At 43.6% G+C, this 19,906-nt stretch overlaps 1 protein-coding gene across 2 annotated transcripts in view; it reads left to right on the top strand.

Annotated features, from left to right (window-relative positions):
* The first annotated feature begins 322 nt into the window (after nucleotides 1–322).
* Nucleotides 323–19,906, top strand: part of LOC139554924 (neurexophilin-1) — a 41,420-nt gene continuing 21,836 nt past the window's right edge. The window contains exon 1 of one of the 2 annotated variants that reach the window (XM_071368207.1): nucleotides 323–1,051. In XM_071368207.1, the coding sequence (XP_071224308.1) occupies nucleotides 998–1,051 (54 nt within the window). In that variant the 5' untranslated portion in view covers nucleotides 323–997. The remainder of the gene's footprint in view (nucleotides 1,052–19,906) is intronic. The other variant, XM_071368206.1, reaches the window with a different exon arrangement.

Raw genomic sequence — 19,906 nt, 5'->3', positions numbered from 1 at the left:
TAACCAGGTCTTGAACATCCTCAATAAGGGAACATTTAGAACTTCTGTCAATGTAGGCTAATCATTCTCAGACTAAATTTAATTATATGTTTTAGACTCTTACTAAATATAGGCCCATTTTTTTAAACATTAGCATTAGGTTAGATACAATTCCTTACATAGCCTATAGCCTATTAGAAAACAATGTCATTGTCCAGCCGTGCTGGTTTATATTGCAGTGCTCTGTCCTTAGGATTAGACAGTGAGGAAGGGACCTGGTGCTATAGCCTAGTGAGTGTGTTTGTCCTGGAGTCATGCTGTATACACACTGTGGCTCTCTGTGAATGTCGGCTCGTTTATCTCTATCAACCACTCTACCGCACGTCAGTAAATGAAAAGCTTTTCTGTCGAGCTTTAGTGGCTGTTTAAAGACTGCACTTTGTGATTCCTTCGTCTCGGACCGATCTAGACCCGTTTTTTAATATTTCCCTCGCTCCTCTCCTCCCCCCCTTCCTCCTCTCTCTCTCTTTCGTGTTCTGTGTGGACAGAGCGACGGAGTTTCTCTCAACCCAGATGTGTAATAGGCGCGCGTTTTCCAGAGGCTCGGTTATAAAGCGTCCGTTATTTATCCGACTACTTTCAACTGTTCTCCTTTTCGGTAAGGAACTGCTCATCGAGCCTCACGCGCACGGCAGGCAGGAAGACAATCAAATCAAGGACTGATCCTTTATGATTGCTTTGAATCGAATTTTCATCTTTCAGTTAACTATGAGATTGCTTCAACCCTGCTCTCAGGATTAATTCCTATGTAATCGTTATTTGTTTCCCCCTCTCGTCCAATATCTGTCTCCAAGTGTAGGCTAAACTTGTTCTGTGGTCATGGGGTGTATAATTTCATTTTTGCCTAGGCTGTTGAGGGTCTTGACCGTTGTGTAATAGCGGTTACCGCGTGGATTTATGGTCTTCACAGACAAAGAGCCAGCGAAGGGAAACTAGTGGAAGTTTGAGACCAGGAAGAATGCAGGCGACGTGTTGGTGTGCGGTGTTACTCCTGACACCAGCGTTTTACTTGGTGAGTGGTGCTTTTGTTTGTGTTTGTCAATACTTTGTCGTTTCATTGTTGTCTCGGTGTTTTGTAGTTTTTCAATTACATATTGTACTACAATTACATGTGTAAAAACGCATTCTTATGAAATGCACCTCACTGACAGAACTGTTGATGCCAACTCTTCACTTCAGGGTCATGTCCTGTGCATAAGCATTGCATAAAAACATTCCGTCGTCCTGTATCAGGGTGTTGGTAGGAAATACAACTTTTTAATTCCACATTATCATGACTGAGACATGGCTGCGCGTGGGTTTTAAAACAGACTATATATCAATTATGCGTTTCTATTTGATCACTGTGGGTTATGGTGTCCAATTAATGGGACTAATTAGTGCAATACATTTTCTAAATGAATGTATGTGGTTATAAGACTGAATTAATAATGATTTAATCTTTGTCTGACCAATTTTTAAAACACATATATCTCAAAGAAATAACACATTTAAAGTGTCAAATTAACACAATTTCCCGAGCTGAAAACGGAAAAGATTGTGGTGCAGTTCCAACAAACCGTCTCATGGTGGCGCCATAAACCACAACCAGCGGCAGGTGCGTCTGAAGGCTACACGTCAACCTTTCAAATTCTCAGTTGCTCCCTTTGATTTTGGCAGTAACCGTTTTTCCTTTCAGTCCGCGACAACAAGAATTATCCCACTCATTGCAGTCATATTAGAAACAACATGGAGGAGAGTTTTTCGTGCGTGATCCGTATAACTGCTGAATCTTGCTGATCTCAAAGGGTGCATAATGTGATAACATTTAAGTTATGCTAGGCCATTGAGTGAAAAGAAAAACACAGGTTTCTCAAGCACCAACGTTTTGTTAAAAAGTAACAGTAAGACTCACACTTTATCTGATATATAAAAGAATGCCACTTAATATTTCAAACAAAGTCACTTTCCAAGTTGGCTATATTGTCATTTAAAACAAAACACACACACGCGCGCATTCAACTGTCGTGTGAATTCTGCAGAGACCTTGAGGAGAGTAGCCTAGTGTCTTCAACGTATGTAGCCTAACCTTCTGTTCCCTATCACTAACTCAGATAGTTTACCACATCATGCACCTACATGAATCAGCCTTTTATTCTTACTGGGACTGAGCGGCGATTCTCTCATTTCACTCACTCTCTCTCTCTCTCTACACAACTCAAAAGAAGTGTTTATTCCTTCGAGATGAGAGTAAGAGGGTATTGATATCAGGTCTACGGTAGCACCGTGTCAGACTTTACTGTCCGGTGTTAAAAGAGAATGTAAGTAAAAGGTTTGTAATATACAGTTCGCAAGACACACACACTCGCAAACATACACAAAATGGATGGTCTTCAGTGTATTTCCTTTGAACTTACCTGCAGCGTAAATATGCAATAATAACAATAACAGGACGTTTTTCTCCAACACATTTTAGATTTCACGAAATAGACCAATTCAACCTGATTCTCTTATAACTGTCCTATTGACACTTGGTTTGAATTATTTCATCTCCATAATCCTCACGCAAAACGACCGTTAATCAAACTAAAATGAATCCAATCAAGCTAATTCATTTACTTGTTGTTTTCTATCGGCCTGATTGAATAAAATGTAATTGCGTAGCCAATTTAAATTTAAATTCAGAAAAACATGTTATTATTGTTAGTTGTCGGTGGGGTATTGTCTTACCACATTATCCAAAATTAGTCTGAAAACTTCCATGACACATTAGGCTATGCTTAAGATGTAGGCATATAGATAGGCCTATAAAGTGTTTTACAATAATATATCCTATAAAATGATTAAGAGTGAGGTTCTATTTAATTCCACAGCATTATAATAATTTGAGAGTGCTCAGGACCTATACAATTCACATTTCTAGCATCATTTATTAATCATAATTCAATTAATCTAACTGTAATCTAAAAGTTATTGTTACAAATTGTCACATTTGATTATGGGCTTTTTTAAGGATACCGCTAGACTATATTGTAGGATGTGAACACCACAAACATCTCAGATGCAACATATAGAACAATGCATGACCTGTTTACCATAAACGTTAAATCACAGATTTTATAGGCAAAAATTACATTTCCCAGTATAAAGGGCTCTTTTGAAATTTTCTTCCCTTTCTATTTGACCTCCTCTCGCACAGAATTCCACCTGTGAATTTCAATCAAACAAGAGAAGAAGCATAGTCGATTTTCTCATTCAGAACAGGGTTCATGGTTCTGATATTCAAGATGGCTGTTTTACGCACCTTAACACAGCCGGGTAGAATGCGTACTAATTGAACACATAATTGCAGTGGGATGGAAAATATGTTTTAAAAGTTTGTTGTGTTCATTCAAACAAGTAAAGATGTAGGCTTGAAGATGAAACCTGAATTCACATAGGCCTAATAGTACGAAATGACAAATTTGACGGTCTTCAACCGATTCCCCGCCCTAAAAATGTTTGTTGATTCAGGTATAGGCCTACTTGCTTTTACATTTGTGGAAATGCTTTGATTTTAATCAATTCAATACAACGGAATATTGTAGGATAGAATTTGTATCTATATTAAAATTGATTCGTTTTTTTACATGATGATATTGGCTGTAGGTTTTGAGACTCTGTAATTTATATCCTACATTTAGCAATTCAATTTGTCTTTTGGCTTCGTAAAAAGGTAGACCTATTTCAGTCGACCGTAAAGAGATTATACTCTTTTGATTGTATTGTCTTATAGTTGCGAATTGGTTACTGTGAGTTAAATTCTACACCTGGATATCTGCTCTCTCCTTGTCTGCGCTCCACTAAACCTAGATTATTATTTTCCAGACAGTCGGGTTTATCCATACCTAAAGGGATTACCGTTGAACTTTGACGGTTTTATTTCGTGTTAAAAGCTCTTGTCTCCTCTCTAAGCCTCTTGTCTGAGCGGCGCGCGCCTTGACCTGGATAACACTGCGCTCGCTCTGAAGAACAGTTTATGCAGGTGTTCAGTGGTATAATACAGCGCGCGCCTCTCCGGGAGGGCGGCATTCACAAATGAATACGGTCACTATGGATACAGAATTTAATTAAAATTGTCCTTATTATTTTAATTGTTCTAATCCATAGGATTTAAAAGGATTGTGTTATTTTGTCTGCTTAGTTGGGAGTTGTGTGTGATGTGTGTTTCCGTGTTTGTGTGTCTCTGCTGTGGGTGCCCTATTGGGTTCATGTGTAGGTGTGTTTGCTATGTATTTTTGTGCATCTTACTTCTGATCAAGCCAGTTCCAATACAGATCTGACATACTTTTAAGGCGGTTTTGCTCCCAGCAGAGTGACTGCTTCTGATACTCTGTTGACTGACAGCAAGTGTGAACATCATGTTCTCTGGCCCCATGACTGGTAGCAGGGTGGCTCCTATTGCTGCAACACATAGCTGTCTGTGACTGGCAGATGTTTTTGTGTGTCTGTGTATCTGTGTGTGTGTGTGTGTGTGTGTGTGTGTGTGTGTGTGTGTGTGTGTGTGTGTGTGTGTGTGTGTGTGTGTGTGTGTGTGTGTGTGTGTGTGTGTGTGTGTGTGTGTGTGTGTATCTGTGTGTGTGTGTGTGTGTGTGTGTGTGTGTGTGTGTGTGTGTGTGTGTGTGTGTGTGTGTGTGCGCATGTTTCCCAGCCAAGTCTCACTTCCTCTAAGGGGTCAATGAGGAGGCTCTGTTCCCGAGGGACAGACAGACAGACAAAGTGTGTCCTGAATTGCACCTTATTCCCTAAATAGTGCACTACCTTAGGCCAGGCAAATTACTACAACACCATCATTTTTTAACAGGCTGGAGACAGGGCCTGTCATGCCAAGCTGTTGGCGCAGTGGGAGAGATACAGACAGCCTGCATCCTAAATGGCACTCTATTCGCTGTATAGTGCACTACATTTGGACAGCCTCTCACCATTGTTAGTGGGGCTTACCAGTACCGCAATATTTTTGCCATGGCAAAAATGAAAACACCAAGCAGACCAAACTCTTTGGGAATGCCCCACAAAGATCAGTGTATTGGGAAATACTGTTTACATTTCAGCCTCGTTAGACAATAGTACATTACATCAGTGTAGAACAGAAATCAGTCCAATTGTGATGCTGTCCTTTCATTGAACACAAATGGCATTCTATTTTTTGTCAGCCATTTCCTTTTCCATTTATTGGGACAAATACAGATGTAGGACCTTAATTTGATCACCCTGTTGCAAAACAACTTTCCTGCAATGCAAGAAATGTAAAATTTGAAGTGTATTTGAGGTTTTAAAAGGCATCTGAAGTTTGTAATTTCCGCTTTGAAATTTCAGACTTGATTTCCTCTCATAAAAAAAGTATCAACCCCTATATAATGTCCATTCATTATAATCCACATAGTAATTCACGTTTCCTTTTGCAGCAAGATTATTTTCCTGCTGTAGCAAACTTTGCTCAAATTAAGATCCTACATCTGTATATACCATCATGCCATGTCAAGCATTCTGAGCAGTGGGAGAGGAGAGAGAGGATGCTACGCTGAGATCCTATACCGAGCACACTGTGTATGGAAGATTATGAGGTTGTCGATTTTGTTGAATTGGTTGCATCCCAAATGGTACCCTATTCCCTAAACTGTAGCACTACCGTTGTCCATAAATCCACATACAGTAGTCCACATACTGTAGGCCGAGAGCAGAGCCGTAAAGGGGCATGTCCGGGAGTTCAGTCTCTTAGCACACAGCACTATAATCCTCTATTAAACCCCCAGCCCCTTCACAGCACAGCCAAGTGGTCCCTAGGCAGCTCTGTTTCATGTGAATTAACAGTCAACTTTAACTGAGGAACTCCGGTAACTCTCAACCAGCATTACAATAATGTGAACTGTCTCCATGCCTGTTTACCATCTACTGCAATCACATTATCTTTGATTGAAATAACACTTTAAGTGTAATCTGTTATTGCTGTGAATATTTTCTAGAAGTGATTCATATTTCGATATATATATCTATGATTAATTCATATAATTGTGTCAGCATTATGGTGTATTGTCATTTTTGAGGTATTTTATAGCAGGTCTTTTATGGTTATTTACATAGTTCACTTTATACAACATCTAATTTTGGTAGATTTGTTTATTTAGGTTTAATGAAATGTGAATTCTACTTAAAATGGAATAGAATTCCGTTGATCTTGGGTTGAAATGTAGGTTTAAATGTGAAAAAAAACATTTTTAGTTTAATTAACTTGGTATCTATCTATATTGATTGAACCTGTTGAGGCCCGGAGGAGCAGGCTCTCTAAACATGCTTCAGATCTGTACTGTTGACCTTTGACCATTCAATCAGAGACTGGAAGTGTCTCAGGAATTAAGCCCCCCACCGCACCTGTGTGTGTTGTCTCAGAAGACCCTGTGGTGCACCTCTGTCATTGACACGTTATTTTATGTCATTTAGCAGGTGCTCTTATCCAGAGCAACTTACAGGAGCAATTAGAGTTAAGTGCATTGCTCAAGGGCTCATTGGCAGATTTCTCACCTAGTCGGCTCAGGGATTCGAACTAGTGACCTTTCGGTTAATGGCCCAATGCTCTTAACCACTAGGCTTCCTGACAATTCAAGGTGACCTGACCCTGATGTGCTCCTCTATTGAACTGCTTTTGTGGTCCACTTATGATGACACACCTGGTGGTCCACTTATGATGACACGCCTGGTGGCCCACTTATGATGTGTCCTGGGGGCAATGCTTCTTTCTCCTTTATCAACACTCAGTCTGTCTCCCTGGACCAATAAAACCCTGCATGGAAGACAGTAATATGTGTGTGTGTGTTTGTGTGTGTGTGTGTACTTGACCTTGGTTTGGGGCAGAAAGTCAATGATAATGGTTCATAGTGGTCCTTGGTGGACATTGGTACATTTCTGACAGCATGGATCATTACAGTTTTGTTTATTCAAATTCAACAGGGAGAAGCTGGGAAGCTGACAATTATTCACGCCACAGTTTGCAATCTTTTATGGTGTTTTAATTGGAAAGTATTTAATTGATGACTAGACCCCGAACCTTCCCTACCATCAAAAGAACACAAACAACCCTGACCCCTGACTGCAGGCATTGGGGATCTGACACTGTGTGTGTGTGTGCCTGCATTTGTCCGTGTGTGTATGTGTCTGCGTGCATCCGTGTACGTGTCCGCATGTGTTTTATGTGATTAATCATCCCCATCCTCCATCTTTCCCCACCATGCACTGTTCCAGTTTTTCAATCGCTTTCAGAGGTCAGGGGTCATAGTTGGAGCTGACCACTGAAGGGCACTGACTGTATCTGTGAAATGTAACTAAGGCCTGGCCTGACCTGAGGTTTGATCCTTTGGGGGACTCTTCTCTGTCTGCTCCACTTATAGCTCCACTACTCTGCTATCCTCTCTCTGGGAACTGTGGGAAGTCTATCTGCAGCCCTTTCATAGGAGGACAAGCTTTGTAGCAGACCTACCTGGGTTCAAATACGATTTGAAATCATTTAAAATACCTTCTCTGTGCTTGATTGAGCTTGCCATGCTAAATGGACCAATATAATCATTCCAAAACGGCACACCCCCTTCCATCTGGCACTCCAGGCAGGCTAGAGCAAACGGTCAAAGTGTTTGAAAGATGTTTAATCGTTTTTGAACCCAGGACTGCTTTGTAAAGCTGTAGAGCTGCTTGGGAAACTGTTTCTAAAGGCAGGAAATTACTGAGATGACCCACTGGCAAATTGCTTTACATGGCCAGAGTTACTCTGAGGATGAGTTTGAAGTTGCTTTAGTGCTCTAAAGAGTTTCGTCTATTTTGAAAGCTGACAGGGACATTTGTGTTGTTGGGAGAGGCATTCAAAAATCTTGATCGACAGTGCTATCATTGCCTGTATTGAATTTTCAAGATGGGTTTACTGGAAATAGCCTTTGTCTTTATGGCATGGTTGGTTGTTTTAACATGCCAGCACCAGCATATGCATGGCAGGAAAAAAAGGTATTCAGTAGACTGGGATTTGGTCCTGCCTTAGTGAATAGCTGTAGTGAATGGGTGTTGACTAGTGATGGGATTTGTACCTAACGGCTGTGGTGATGGATTGCACGAGTCTGCTGATGGGCTTGATTGACCACTTTAACAGAGCAGCGATCAGACACTCTCGCTTGGCTGGGTCTATGTGGCAGGGATCAGATAGGGGGAGAAGGGGAGGAGGGGGGAAGGGAAGAGGAGGGAGGGGAAGAGGGGGGAAGCAATCCTGCTCGGCTGGGTCTAGAAGGAGTGGAAGGGAGAGGAGGGAAGATGGGGGAAGCAATCCTGCTCGGCTGGGTCTAGAAGGAGTGGAAGGGAGAGGAGAGAAGAGGAAGGGGAGGAGGGGTGCACGTTTCCGTCCATCCAACACGACATGGTGATGGATCTGTCCACAGGGCCGTATCCCGGCGCCCGTTGATGGGAATTACCAGAGACGTCCGTTATCTTTCCATCCCCTTAAGTAACAGTCATTGGCCATGCAGGAGCACTAGCTCCATTCAAGCTCCAGGGGCACGTTTCCATAGCCTGGTTAAACCACACTGAATGTGTCCATGGTGAGAGCAGTGTTCAGGCTGGTTTAATCAGGCTACGTTTAGAAGAGCTGTAAGAACAAATCCATGAGGGATGAACACACGTCCTAGCAACTGTCTGTCTGTCTGTCGGCAGAACAGCACAGCACCTTTGGTTAAAGTTTTTCAGTTGCCTCCTCTCCTTCAGATTACTTTCTCACTCTCTTTCTCTGTCTCTCCCTCTTTCTCTGACATTTGTGAATATATTATGGGGACAATTTTCACATCAGAATCGGGAATAGGTAGAATCGTGGAATTAACTCAAAATGTGTCATAATTCCCTCATAGGGACTGAATGTACCATTAGATCTGGTGGGGTATTTTCAATGCTAGCTGTTTCTACATGACACCTTGAATAGAACTACTGCATGTTGAAGATGATTTGACCAAATTTGTCCTGAAAGAGGTGAAGTGAAAATGTATTGAGGATTAAATTGCAGGTTTAAGGTAGAGCAAATGAAAAGCATAAGGAAAGGATGAGAATATTGACGAGAGGAGGAGTATCAGGTATCAAGGTAAGACTCAAGTGCTGTCACGCCCTGGCCATAGAGAGGCTTTTATTCTCTATTTTGGTTAGGCCAGGGTGTGACTAGGGTGGGCATTCTAGCTTCTTTATTTCTATGTTTTCTGTTTCTATGTTTTGGCCGGGTATGGTTCTCAATCAGGGACAGCTGTCTATCGTTGTCTCTGATTGGGAATCATACTTAGGCAGCCTGTTTTTCCACCTTAGTTGTGGGTAGTTGTCTGTGTTAGTTGCCTGTATAGCCCTAGTCAGCTTCACGTTCGTTTTTGGTTGTTTCTTGTTTTTGTTGGTGACTTTCATAATAAAGAGAAATGTACGCTCACCACGCTGCACCTTGGTCCGGTCATTTCCACCCTCACGACGATCGTGACAGAACTACCCACCACAAACGGACCAAGCAGCATGGTAAGGAGGAATGGACATGGGAGGACATCCTGAATGGGAAAGGATCCTGGACATGGGAGGAGATCCTGGTGGGAAAGGATCGCCTGCCCTGGGAGCAGGTGGAAGCAGCGAGGAAAGCGGAGGCAGCGAGAAAAAGGGCCCAGGATTACACAGGGTCAAGGCTGGCACGAAAGACCGGGAGGCCACACCCGCCAAAATTTTTGGGGGGCCACACGAGGAGATTGGCTGAGTCAGGTTGGAGACATGAGCCAACTCCTCGTGCTTACCGTAGGGAGCGTGGTACTGGTCAGGCACCGTGTTATGCGGTGGAGCGCACGGTGTCTCCAGTGCACGTTTACAGCCCGGTGCGCTACATTCCAGCTCCCCGCATCGGCCGGGCTAGAGTGGGCATCCAGCCAGGACGGATGGTGCCGGCTCAGCGCATCTGGCTGCCAGTGCGTCTCTACGGCCCAGGATATCCTGCGCCGTCTCTGCGCACTGTGTCTCCGGTGCGTCTGCACAGCCCAGTGCGTCCTGTGCCAGCGCCCCGCCTTTGCCGGGCGATGGTAACCATCCAGCCAGTACAGGTTGTGCAGGCTCTACGCTCGAGACCTCCAGTGCGCATCCACGGCCCAGTGTATACGGTGCCTGCTCCAAGAACCAGGCCTCCTGTATGTCTCCCCAGCCTGGTAAGCTCTGTGGCAGCTCCACGCACCTGGCTGTCCATAAGTCTCCGCCCTCCAGTCATGATCCATGGCACGAAGCCTCCAGTGATGATCCACGGCACGAAGCCTCCAGTCATGATCCATGGCACGAAGCCTCCAGTGATGATCCATGGCATGAAGCCTCCAGTGATGATCCACGGCACGAAGCCTCCAGTGATGATCCATGGCACGAAGCCTCCTGTGATGATCCATGGGACAAAGCCTCCAATGATGATCCATGGCACGAAGCCTCCAATGATTATCCATGGCACGAAGCCTCCAGTGACGATTCATGGCACGAAGCATCCAGCGACGGTCTCCAGTCCGGAGCCTCCAGCGACGGCCTGCAGTCCGGAGCCTCCAACGACGGCCTCCAGTCCGGAGCCTCCAGCGACGGCCTCCAGTCCGGAGCCTCCAGCGACGGCCTCCAGTCCGGAGCTTCCAGCGATGGTTCCCAGTCCGGAGCCTCCAGCGACGGTCCCCAGTCCGGAGCCGCCAGCGAGGGTCCCCAGTCCGGGGCCTGCAGCGAGGGTCCCCAGTCCAGAGGCGCCACCAAAGTGGGGGGAGCCAGAGGTGGAGCGGGGTCTGTGTCCCGCACCGGAGCTGCCACCGAAGTAGATGCCCACCCAGACCCTCCCCTATAGAGTCAGGTTTTGTGGCCGGAGTCCACACCTTTCGGGGGGGTACTGTCACGCCCTGGCCATAGAGAGGCTTTTATTCTCTATTTTGGTTAGGCCAGGGTGTGACTAGGGTGGGCATTCTAGTTTCTTTATTTCTATGTTTTCTGTTTCTATGTTTTGGCCGGGTATGGTTCTCAATCAGGGACAGCTGTCTATCGTTGTCTCTGATTGGGAATCATACTTAGGCAGCCTGTTTTTCCACCTTAGTTGTGGGTAGTTGTCTGTGTTAGTGGCCTGTATAGCCCTAGTCAGCTTCACGTTCGTTTTTGGTTGTTTCTTGTTTTTGTTGGTGACTTTCATAATAAAGAGAAATGTACGCTCTCCACCCTCACGACGATCGTGACAAGTGCAGACTGTGTTAAGTAACACTGTTTATTGTAACAACAGGGGCAGGCAAACGACTGGTCAAGGCAGGCAGGGGTCGATAATCCAGAGTAGGAGCAAAGGTTCAGGACAGCAGGCAGGCTCAGGGACAGGCAGAGTGGTCAGGCGGGTGGGTACAGGGTCAGCACAGGCAAGGGTCAAAAATCAGGAGGACAAGAAAAAGAGAGGCTGGGAAAAGACAGGCGCAGGCAGGACAAACGCTGGTAAGCTTGACAAACAAGACGAACTGGCACAGACAGACAGAAAACACAGGTATAAATACCCAGAGGATAAGTGGGGAAGAAGGGCAACACCTGGAGGGGGTGGAGACAAGCACAAGGACAGGTGAAACAGATCAGGGCGTGACAAGGAGAGAGGAGGACAGCATGTTATTTGATTGTCTTATTGCTTCAATTATTGTACTGTTTGTGAGCATCCATTTTGTTGTTGTTGACAACCATATGTGTGTGTCAGCTTGTGTTGGTTTCAACATTCTGACTGTTTGTGTTTTCGCTGTCACTCCAGGCAACAAGCAACATATTCCTTTAAGATTTGGTTGGGTTTTTATCTGCTGGTAAGACATGTACCCCAGTCAGAAAGTGTCTGCTAACCTTGTATAATAACTCAGTGCTGTTATTGATTAGCTTATCAATTATCAGCTGTTCCAAGAATGCTCTTGGGTCAAGAGGTGATTCAATGAGTTTGAGTTGGGACAAATTGATTAGTTGGGACTCTATGAAAAGTTTTTATTTTATTTTTAATAATGATCATTTAATTACATTTACTCCATACACGTATGTACTGCTTATCTTAAAATGACTTACCAATCATTATAAACTGGGTAGTTAGAGTCCTGAAAGCTGTATGAAAAAAAAAAAACTTTTTACTGATCTAATTATATTTGTACCCAGTTTATAAAAGCAATAAGGCACGTCTGGGGTTTATGGTATAGGGCCAATATACCACGGCTAATGGCTGCATCCACTTTAATTAATGGGGCCACTTTAATAAATGGATCACTAGTCACTTTAATAATGCCACTTTAATAATGTTACATATCTTGCATTACTCATCTCATATGTACACTACCGTTCGAAAGGGGTTACTTCGAAATGTCCTTGTTTCACATTTTTCCCCCATTAAAATAATATCAAATTGATCAGAAATACAGTGTAGACATTGTTCATGTTGTAAATGACTATTGTAGCTGGAAACTGCAGATTTTTTATGGAATATCTATATAGGTGTACAGAGGCCGATTATCAGCAACCATCACTCCTGTGTTCCAATGGCACGTTGTGTTAGCTAATCCAAGTGTATCATTTTAAAAGGTTAATTGATCATTAGAAAACCCTTTTGCAATTTTGTTAGCACAGCTGAAAACTGTTGTTCTGATAAAAGAAGCAATAAAACTGGCCTTCTTTAGACTAGTTGAGTATCTGGAGCAACAGTATTTGTGCGTTTGATTACAGGCTCAAAATGGGCAGAAACAAACAACTTTCTTCTGAAACCCGTCAGTCTGTTCTTGTTCTGAGAAATGAAGGCTATTCCATGTGAGAAATTGCCAAGAAACTGAAGATCTGGTACAATGCTGTGTACTACTCCCTTCACAGAACAGCGCAAACTGTCTTTAACCAGAATATAAAGAGGAGTGCAGAGTTGCAAAGAAAAAGCCATATCTCAGACTGGCCAATAAAAGATTAAGATGGGCAAAAGAACACAGACACTGGACAGAGATACTGCTTTTTCTTTGCAACTCTGCCTAGAAGGCCAGCATCCCGGAGTCGCCTCTTCACTGTTGACGTTGAGACTGGTGTTGTCTGCAGAATTCGGTCACATGACAGCTCGAAAGGCCTCATTTGACTGTTGCACTTGAATCAATCTGATTCAAGTGCAAAGGTTAAGTGCTGCCTTTTCCCATGATCTAAACACACTCTGGTTGAATTTTATCTTTTAGATTTCAATAATTTCCATTTTTAAGGTTAACTACATTACAATGATTTTGAGACACAAAGATAATATATTTTTACATTTTGGGTGGATTTTGGAATTTCTCCCGTGACCCCATTTTCATATCAGGTCGCGACCCCTAGTTTGTGAACCGCTGAGATAGGGATTTAGACTTTTTGACTCAATTCTCCATACAGGCCAATGATTATAACGGTGATTCTGATCTAACCATAAATTAATATATTGTACCACTGGCCTGAGACGATTGAAATTCAGTATTTAGGGTAGCCCTTGATATAGTATACTCAAGTTAACTAGCTAGCTAACTTAGCTGGGTCTTTATTGCCCATGTGAGGAAATTAGGCTAGAAAGCATTTTAGCCAGGTAGCCTAGTCTAGGACATCAAAAACTAAAAGCGTGTAACACTGTATGACAGTCATGGAATGTTTTGCCAACATGAATAAGAAGAGGATAGCATTGGTGTAGGATCTAGTCTACAAGTAGGGTATCAACAACATGTTTTTTCTACTTGCGCACACACACACACACTCAGACAGAAATCAGTATCATGGACAGCCACATGATATTTAGTAACGTTGATTGGACTAAATTGTTTTAGTATCTTTAAGTTCGTTTTTTTGTGTATTAAACTAAGCGTATAGCCTTGTTGATTTGATGATGTTTAAATGTTTTAGTTGAAATGGTGCTGGAATAGCAGAAACAGTGCTCATGTTGTCTTTGTGCAGTCTTACGGTAACTCCGTGCTTGTAAATCAGTATTTGTTTCGTAAACTGTCGCAAACATTAACTTGCTTGACCATGTTTTAGGTCATTTAACTGTTTGTTACATGCAATATTTGCTTTGTGGACTTCACCGGACAGAGGTTGCTCTCCGGTTTTGTGATGAAACAAAGGTATGTGTAGTTGAGTTTATTCTGCCACCGTGTGACTATTGTCTTTTTGTTGTCTCTGCCTTATTGTATATCACGGTGGTGTATGAACGAACGGGTTATAGAGCAAACAATGCAATTATCACAACATAGGTTGCAATATGGCTTTTTTCCTGGCTTGCCTTCAACAGTGATTTTACCCACAGGCCGCTACTGATAGTAATACCAGGGACATACTTTTTATGTAATTATTTTCTTCTTTAATTGGAGAATTGAAGAGTGAGCACTCAAGCTGCAGGACCATGAAAGAGAAAACGAGCCACACGCATATTGATTGACCCTAGGAAATGATACAAATCAGGGACCTTATCACTCCAGCACACAGAGACTGACAGCACTACATTACTTCACTGAGCCTTTTCAGTCCAGGAGATTTCAGTACTATTGATTTTCAGAATTACAATTATATCTTCGTCCCCTATCGGCATCCAGCCATCGAGGAGAGGAGGGGAAAAAGAGAATATCTGTGAGGTGTTCTGACACCTGTCACTCATCTGTACCTGAGATAAAACTGATATTTTAGTGTGTCATCAGACCACCTCTCTATTATGGAATAGAGATGGAGGAGATGTCTTCTGTTCCTTTTCTTATCCCTCTTTCTCATTTACCCTTTCTCTCTCTCTCCCCCTCTCTCTCTCTCTCTCTCTCTCTCTCTCTCTCTCTCTCTCTCTCTCTGTGTCTGTCTCTGTGTCTGTCTGTTTGTCTCTCCCTCAATCTTTTTCTCCATCTCTCTCTCTCGTCTGTCTGTCTGTCTGTCTGTCTGTCTGTCTGTCTGTCTGTCTGTCTGTCTGTCTGTCTGTCTGTCTGTCTGTCTGTCTGTCTGTCTGTCTGTCTGTCTGTCTGTCTGTCTGTCTGTCTGTCTGTCTGTCTGTCTGTCTGTCTGTCTGTCTGTCTGTCTGTCTGTCTGTCTGTCTGTCTGTCTGTCTGTCTGTCTGTCTGTCTGTCTGTCTGTCTGTCTGTCTGTCTGTTACTCTCTCTCTCTCTCAATTCAATTCAATTCAATTCAAGGGGCTTTATTGGCATGGGAAACATGTGTTAACATTGCCAAAGCAAGTGAGGTAGGTAATATACAAAAGTCAAATAAATAATAATCTCTCTCTCTCTCTCTCTCTCTCTCTCTCTCTCTCTCTCTCTCTCTCTCTCTCTCTCTCTCTCTCCCTTACCTCCATCTCTTTCTCACTATCTCTCTCCATCTCTCTATTCTATAAACAGAGAGGCTCTGAGACACCGAGAATCACATTCATAACCTCTGTTATCACACTGACCCAGGACCTGTAATGAAAGTTTCTTCTCTCAGAGTTAGATGCAGTGTCTAGGTTATTGTTTGCTGCTGGTCTTTGTGTGTGTAGCTTTTCACATTGACCACAAAAGTGTTCTTTATGAGCAGTGGAAAATAATTCCAGTCATATTGTATTGTCCAATCACGCAGAGAAAACTTGCAAAATCATTTAATACGTTTGGAGAGAAAAAAAAACTCAATACCACTATCAGCTCTATATTCATGATGTCACATCCTCTGACATCATCTGACAAAACCTGCCAAACAAACCTGCAAGATATTGGAAGGAAACATACAGGATATTTGTTTCCCTACGTGCATCTGAAATGAAATACTGTTATACTTTGAGAGGGTTAAGTCATGCTGAATGAATCCCCTCTCTCTCTCTCTCTCTCTCTCTCTCTCTCTCTCTCTCTCTCTCTCTCTCTCTCTCTCTCTCTCTCTCTCTCTCTCTCTCTCTCCCACCTTCCTCCCCCCCTCCACTCTCTCTGTATATGCCGGAGCATTTCTCAAATCAGTGACCTCTGATGGGAGTCCCTCTAACTGGCAGTGAGGTCTCTGACCTCTGATTCATCCTGTCGCTGTGATGGATAGGCTCTATATGTGTGTGTTCTCCTCAGCTCAGCCGGAGCTCAGAGGATCTGTCAGACATGCCATTACATAAAACATTAGCGTCCCTAACAGCTAATGCTTCACAGGAACACACACACACTAGCAGCCCTAAAAACGATTGCTTCACAGGGCCACTGACAGGTACTCAAGATCTCCCTCTCATATCAGTGTGTGTGTAAAAGTGTGTGTGAGGATATGGTATGGTGCAGCTTTGAGTGTTATGTGGAGTGATGGACAGGCAAGCAGAAACCTGCCTGTCAAGCAGAAACCATTTTCCTCTCTGGCATGCTGAGCATATTGGAAAACAGCGTCCCAGAAATTGGGCCACTTTTTGCCTCTAAAACTACTCTCAAAATATACAGAATGGTGAGTTTCTGCCAAAGGAAAATACATACTTTCTCCACATTCCCCCTATAAACCACTTTCTATCTCACCCTTAGACTCAGATAAAAATGCTAAGAACTCTTTGGCTGAAAATGTCAAGTTAATGGCTCAGGCTATAAAGCTATTCCCAAACTGTTCCAGAATTAATAAAGCTATTCCCAAACTGTTCCAGAATTAATAAAGCTATTCCCAAACTGTTCCAGAATTAATAAAGCTATTCCCAAACTGTTCCAGAATTAATAAAGCTATTCCCAAACTGTTCCAGAATTAATAAAGCTATTCCCAAACTGTTCCAGAATTAATAAAGCTATTCCCAAACTGTTCCAGAATTAATAAAGCTATTCCCAAACTGTTCCAGAATTAATAAAGCTATTCCCAAACTGTTCCAGAATTAATAAAGCTATTCCCAAACTGTTCCAGAATTAATAAAGCTATTCCCAAACTGTTCCAGAATTAATAAAGCTATTCCCAAACTGCTCCAGAATTTATTTAATGTGTTTGCTGCTTCGTATTTCTAATAGGCAGAATAAATGCATCTGTTAATCTCTGTTTTAAGATTAAACAGGAGGGGGCAAATGGGAGAGAGAACCGTGTGGTTGTTTGTACATGTGCATGTGTCTCTGTGTCGGCCCGTTCGATGGTGAATGGCCAGACATTGATGGGCAGATATTGAGCTCATTTCATTGTGTGATGAGTGTGTGTTCGTGTGTGCGTACATGTGTGTGTGTGTGCATATACTTGCGTATGTGTGACAGGGCTGAAATGTAACAGCAAAAGAAATCCAGGGAAAGCGTCCATCTCTCTCAACATGCCATCCCTTCTACTTGACCTCCAGTGAAAGCGTCCGTCTCTCTCAACATGCCATCCCTTCCACTTGACCTCCAGTGAAAGCGTCCGTCTCTCTCAACATGCCATCCCTTCCACTTGACCTCCAGGGAACGCGTCTGTCTCTCTCAACATGCCATCCCTTCCACTTGACCTCCAGGGAAAGCATCCGTCTCTCTCAACATGCCATCCCTTCCATTTGACCTCCAGGGAAAGCATCTGTCTCTCTCAACATGCCATCCTTTCCACTTGACCCCCAGTGAAAGCGTCCGTCTCTCTCAACATGCCATCCCTTCCACTTGACCTCCAGTGAAAGCATCTGTCTCTCAACACGCCATCCCTTCCACTTGACCTCCAGTGAAAGCATCTGTCTCTCTCAACATGCCATCCCTTCCACTTGACCTCCAGTGAAAGCGCCTGTCTCTCTCAACATGCCATCCCTTCCACTTGACCCCCAGTGAAAGCATCTGTCTCTCAACACGCCATCCCTTCCACTTGACCTCCAGTGAACACGTCCGTCTCTCTCAACATGCCATCCCTTCCACTTGACCTCCAGTGAAAGCGTCCGTCTCTCTCAACATGCCATCCCTTCCACTTGACCCCCAGTGAAAGCGTCCGTCTCTCTCAACATGCCATCCCTTCCACTTGACCTCCAGGGAAAGCGTCTGTCTCTCTCAACATGCCATCCCTCCCACTTGACCTCCAGGGAAAGCGTCCGTCTCTCTCAACATGCCATCCCTTCCACTTGACCTCCAGTGAAAGCGTCCGTCTCTCTCAACATGCCATCCCTTCCACTTGACCTCCAGTGAAAGCGTCTGTCTCTCTCAACATGCCATCCCTTCCACTTGACCTCCAGTGAAAGCGTCCGTCTCTCTCAACATGCCATCCCTTCCACTTGACCTCCAGTGAAAGCGTCTGTCTCTCTCAACATGCCATCCCTTCCACTTGACCTCCAGTGAAAGCGTCCGTCTCTCTCAACATGCCATCCCTTCCACTTGACCTCCAGTGAAAGCGTCCGTCTCTCTCAACATGCCATCCCTTCCACTTGACCTCCAGTGAAAGCGTCTGTCTCTCTCAACATGCCATCCCTTCCACTTGACCTCCAGTGAAAGCGTCCGTCTCTCTCAACATGCCATCCCTTCCACTTGACCTCCAGTGAAAGCGTCTGTCTCTCTCAACATGCCATCCCTTCCACTTGACCTCCAGTGAAAGCGTCCGTCTCTCTCAACATGCCATCCCTTCCACTTGACCTCCAGTGAAAGCGTCCGTCTCTCTCAACATGCCATCCCTTCCACTTGACCTCCAGTGAAAGCGTCCGTCTCTCTCAACATGCCATCCCTTCCACTTGACCTCCAGTGAAAGCGTCCGTCTCTCTCAACATGCCATCCCTTCCACTTGACCTCCAGTGAAAGCGTCCGTCTCTCTCAACATGCCATCCCTTCCACTTGACCTCCAGTGAAAGCGTCCGTCTCTCTCAACATGCCATCCCTTCCACTTGACCTCCAGTGAAAGCGTCCGTCTCTCTCAACATGCCATCCCTTCCACTTGACCTCCAGTGAAAGCGTCCGTCTCTCTCAACATGCCATCCCTTCTACTTGACCCCCCCACTGCTCTTGCTACGGTTAACTCAAAACATATCTGCATATATCAGACATAAACTATCACATCTGATTATTATGGAACGTTTCTGATATTCTTTGGTGCCGTTCTTATGGCTTACAGTAATGTTCTCTAATGTCTTTAGTCCTAATCTAATGTGTTTAATGAATGCTGTTACATATTCATTGTGTTATACATGAAGCAGGCTAAGACGAACTCATGATCTTTCCCTTTAGAGTAGTACATATGATAGTCATTCGTCAAATCACCCCCAAAGTCTTCTGATGTCCTAACGCCATTAACAAGTCTGCATGACTGCTTTCCACAACTCGATCCTTGTTAATATTTGTTTTTGTCTGTGTAGAGAAGCGTTAGACCAATGCGAGAGAGAAAAGGCTCCCGTTCTCTGGTAATAGAAGACATGAGTGACTGGTTTACTGGGGGAGGGGGAGTGCTGAAATTGGTTCCATAATCCTCAGTTTAAATAGCTTGCTCTTCTCAGTCCTTAGTAAAAACTCTCAATGGATGGACTAAAAGGGGGAAGAACCACAGTTAATAGAGTCTGGTTACAGGAGGAAATGTGACACAAGCAGAACTAAGGCTTCAACAATCCAATGTGGGTGCACTACAGTATATTCATTAGCTGGGTAGAGTTAAGTATAATTCAAAGTGTATGGATGGACAGCACGCTGCTGTCACAATAGCAGGATAAGCAGAGAGATGGAGATGGAGGAAGAGGGAGAGAAAAAAAAGAAAGAAAGAAAGAAAGAAAGAAAGAAAGAAAGAAAGAGAGGAAAAAGAGAAATAGAACATAAAGGGAATAGAGGGGAAAGAGAGAGAGGGAGGTCCAATTTTACTCCAAGCAAACTTCATCTGGTGCCAAATAAAACTTTTGAGTCCAAAGGAACCTATTTCATATGCTGTAATTTTTCAAAGGGTATTTCTCACATTTTGATTACAAGCCATGCATCCCATCAGCTGTCATTGTCCATGAAAGTGTCTTTATATTGGA

This window comes from Salvelinus alpinus, chromosome 26 (genome assembly GCF_045679555.1).
Source record: "Salvelinus alpinus chromosome 26, SLU_Salpinus.1, whole genome shotgun sequence".
Taxonomy (NCBI): domain Eukaryota; kingdom Metazoa; phylum Chordata; class Actinopteri; order Salmoniformes; family Salmonidae; genus Salvelinus; species Salvelinus alpinus.
This window is presented reverse-complemented; position numbering and strand designations above follow the sequence as displayed.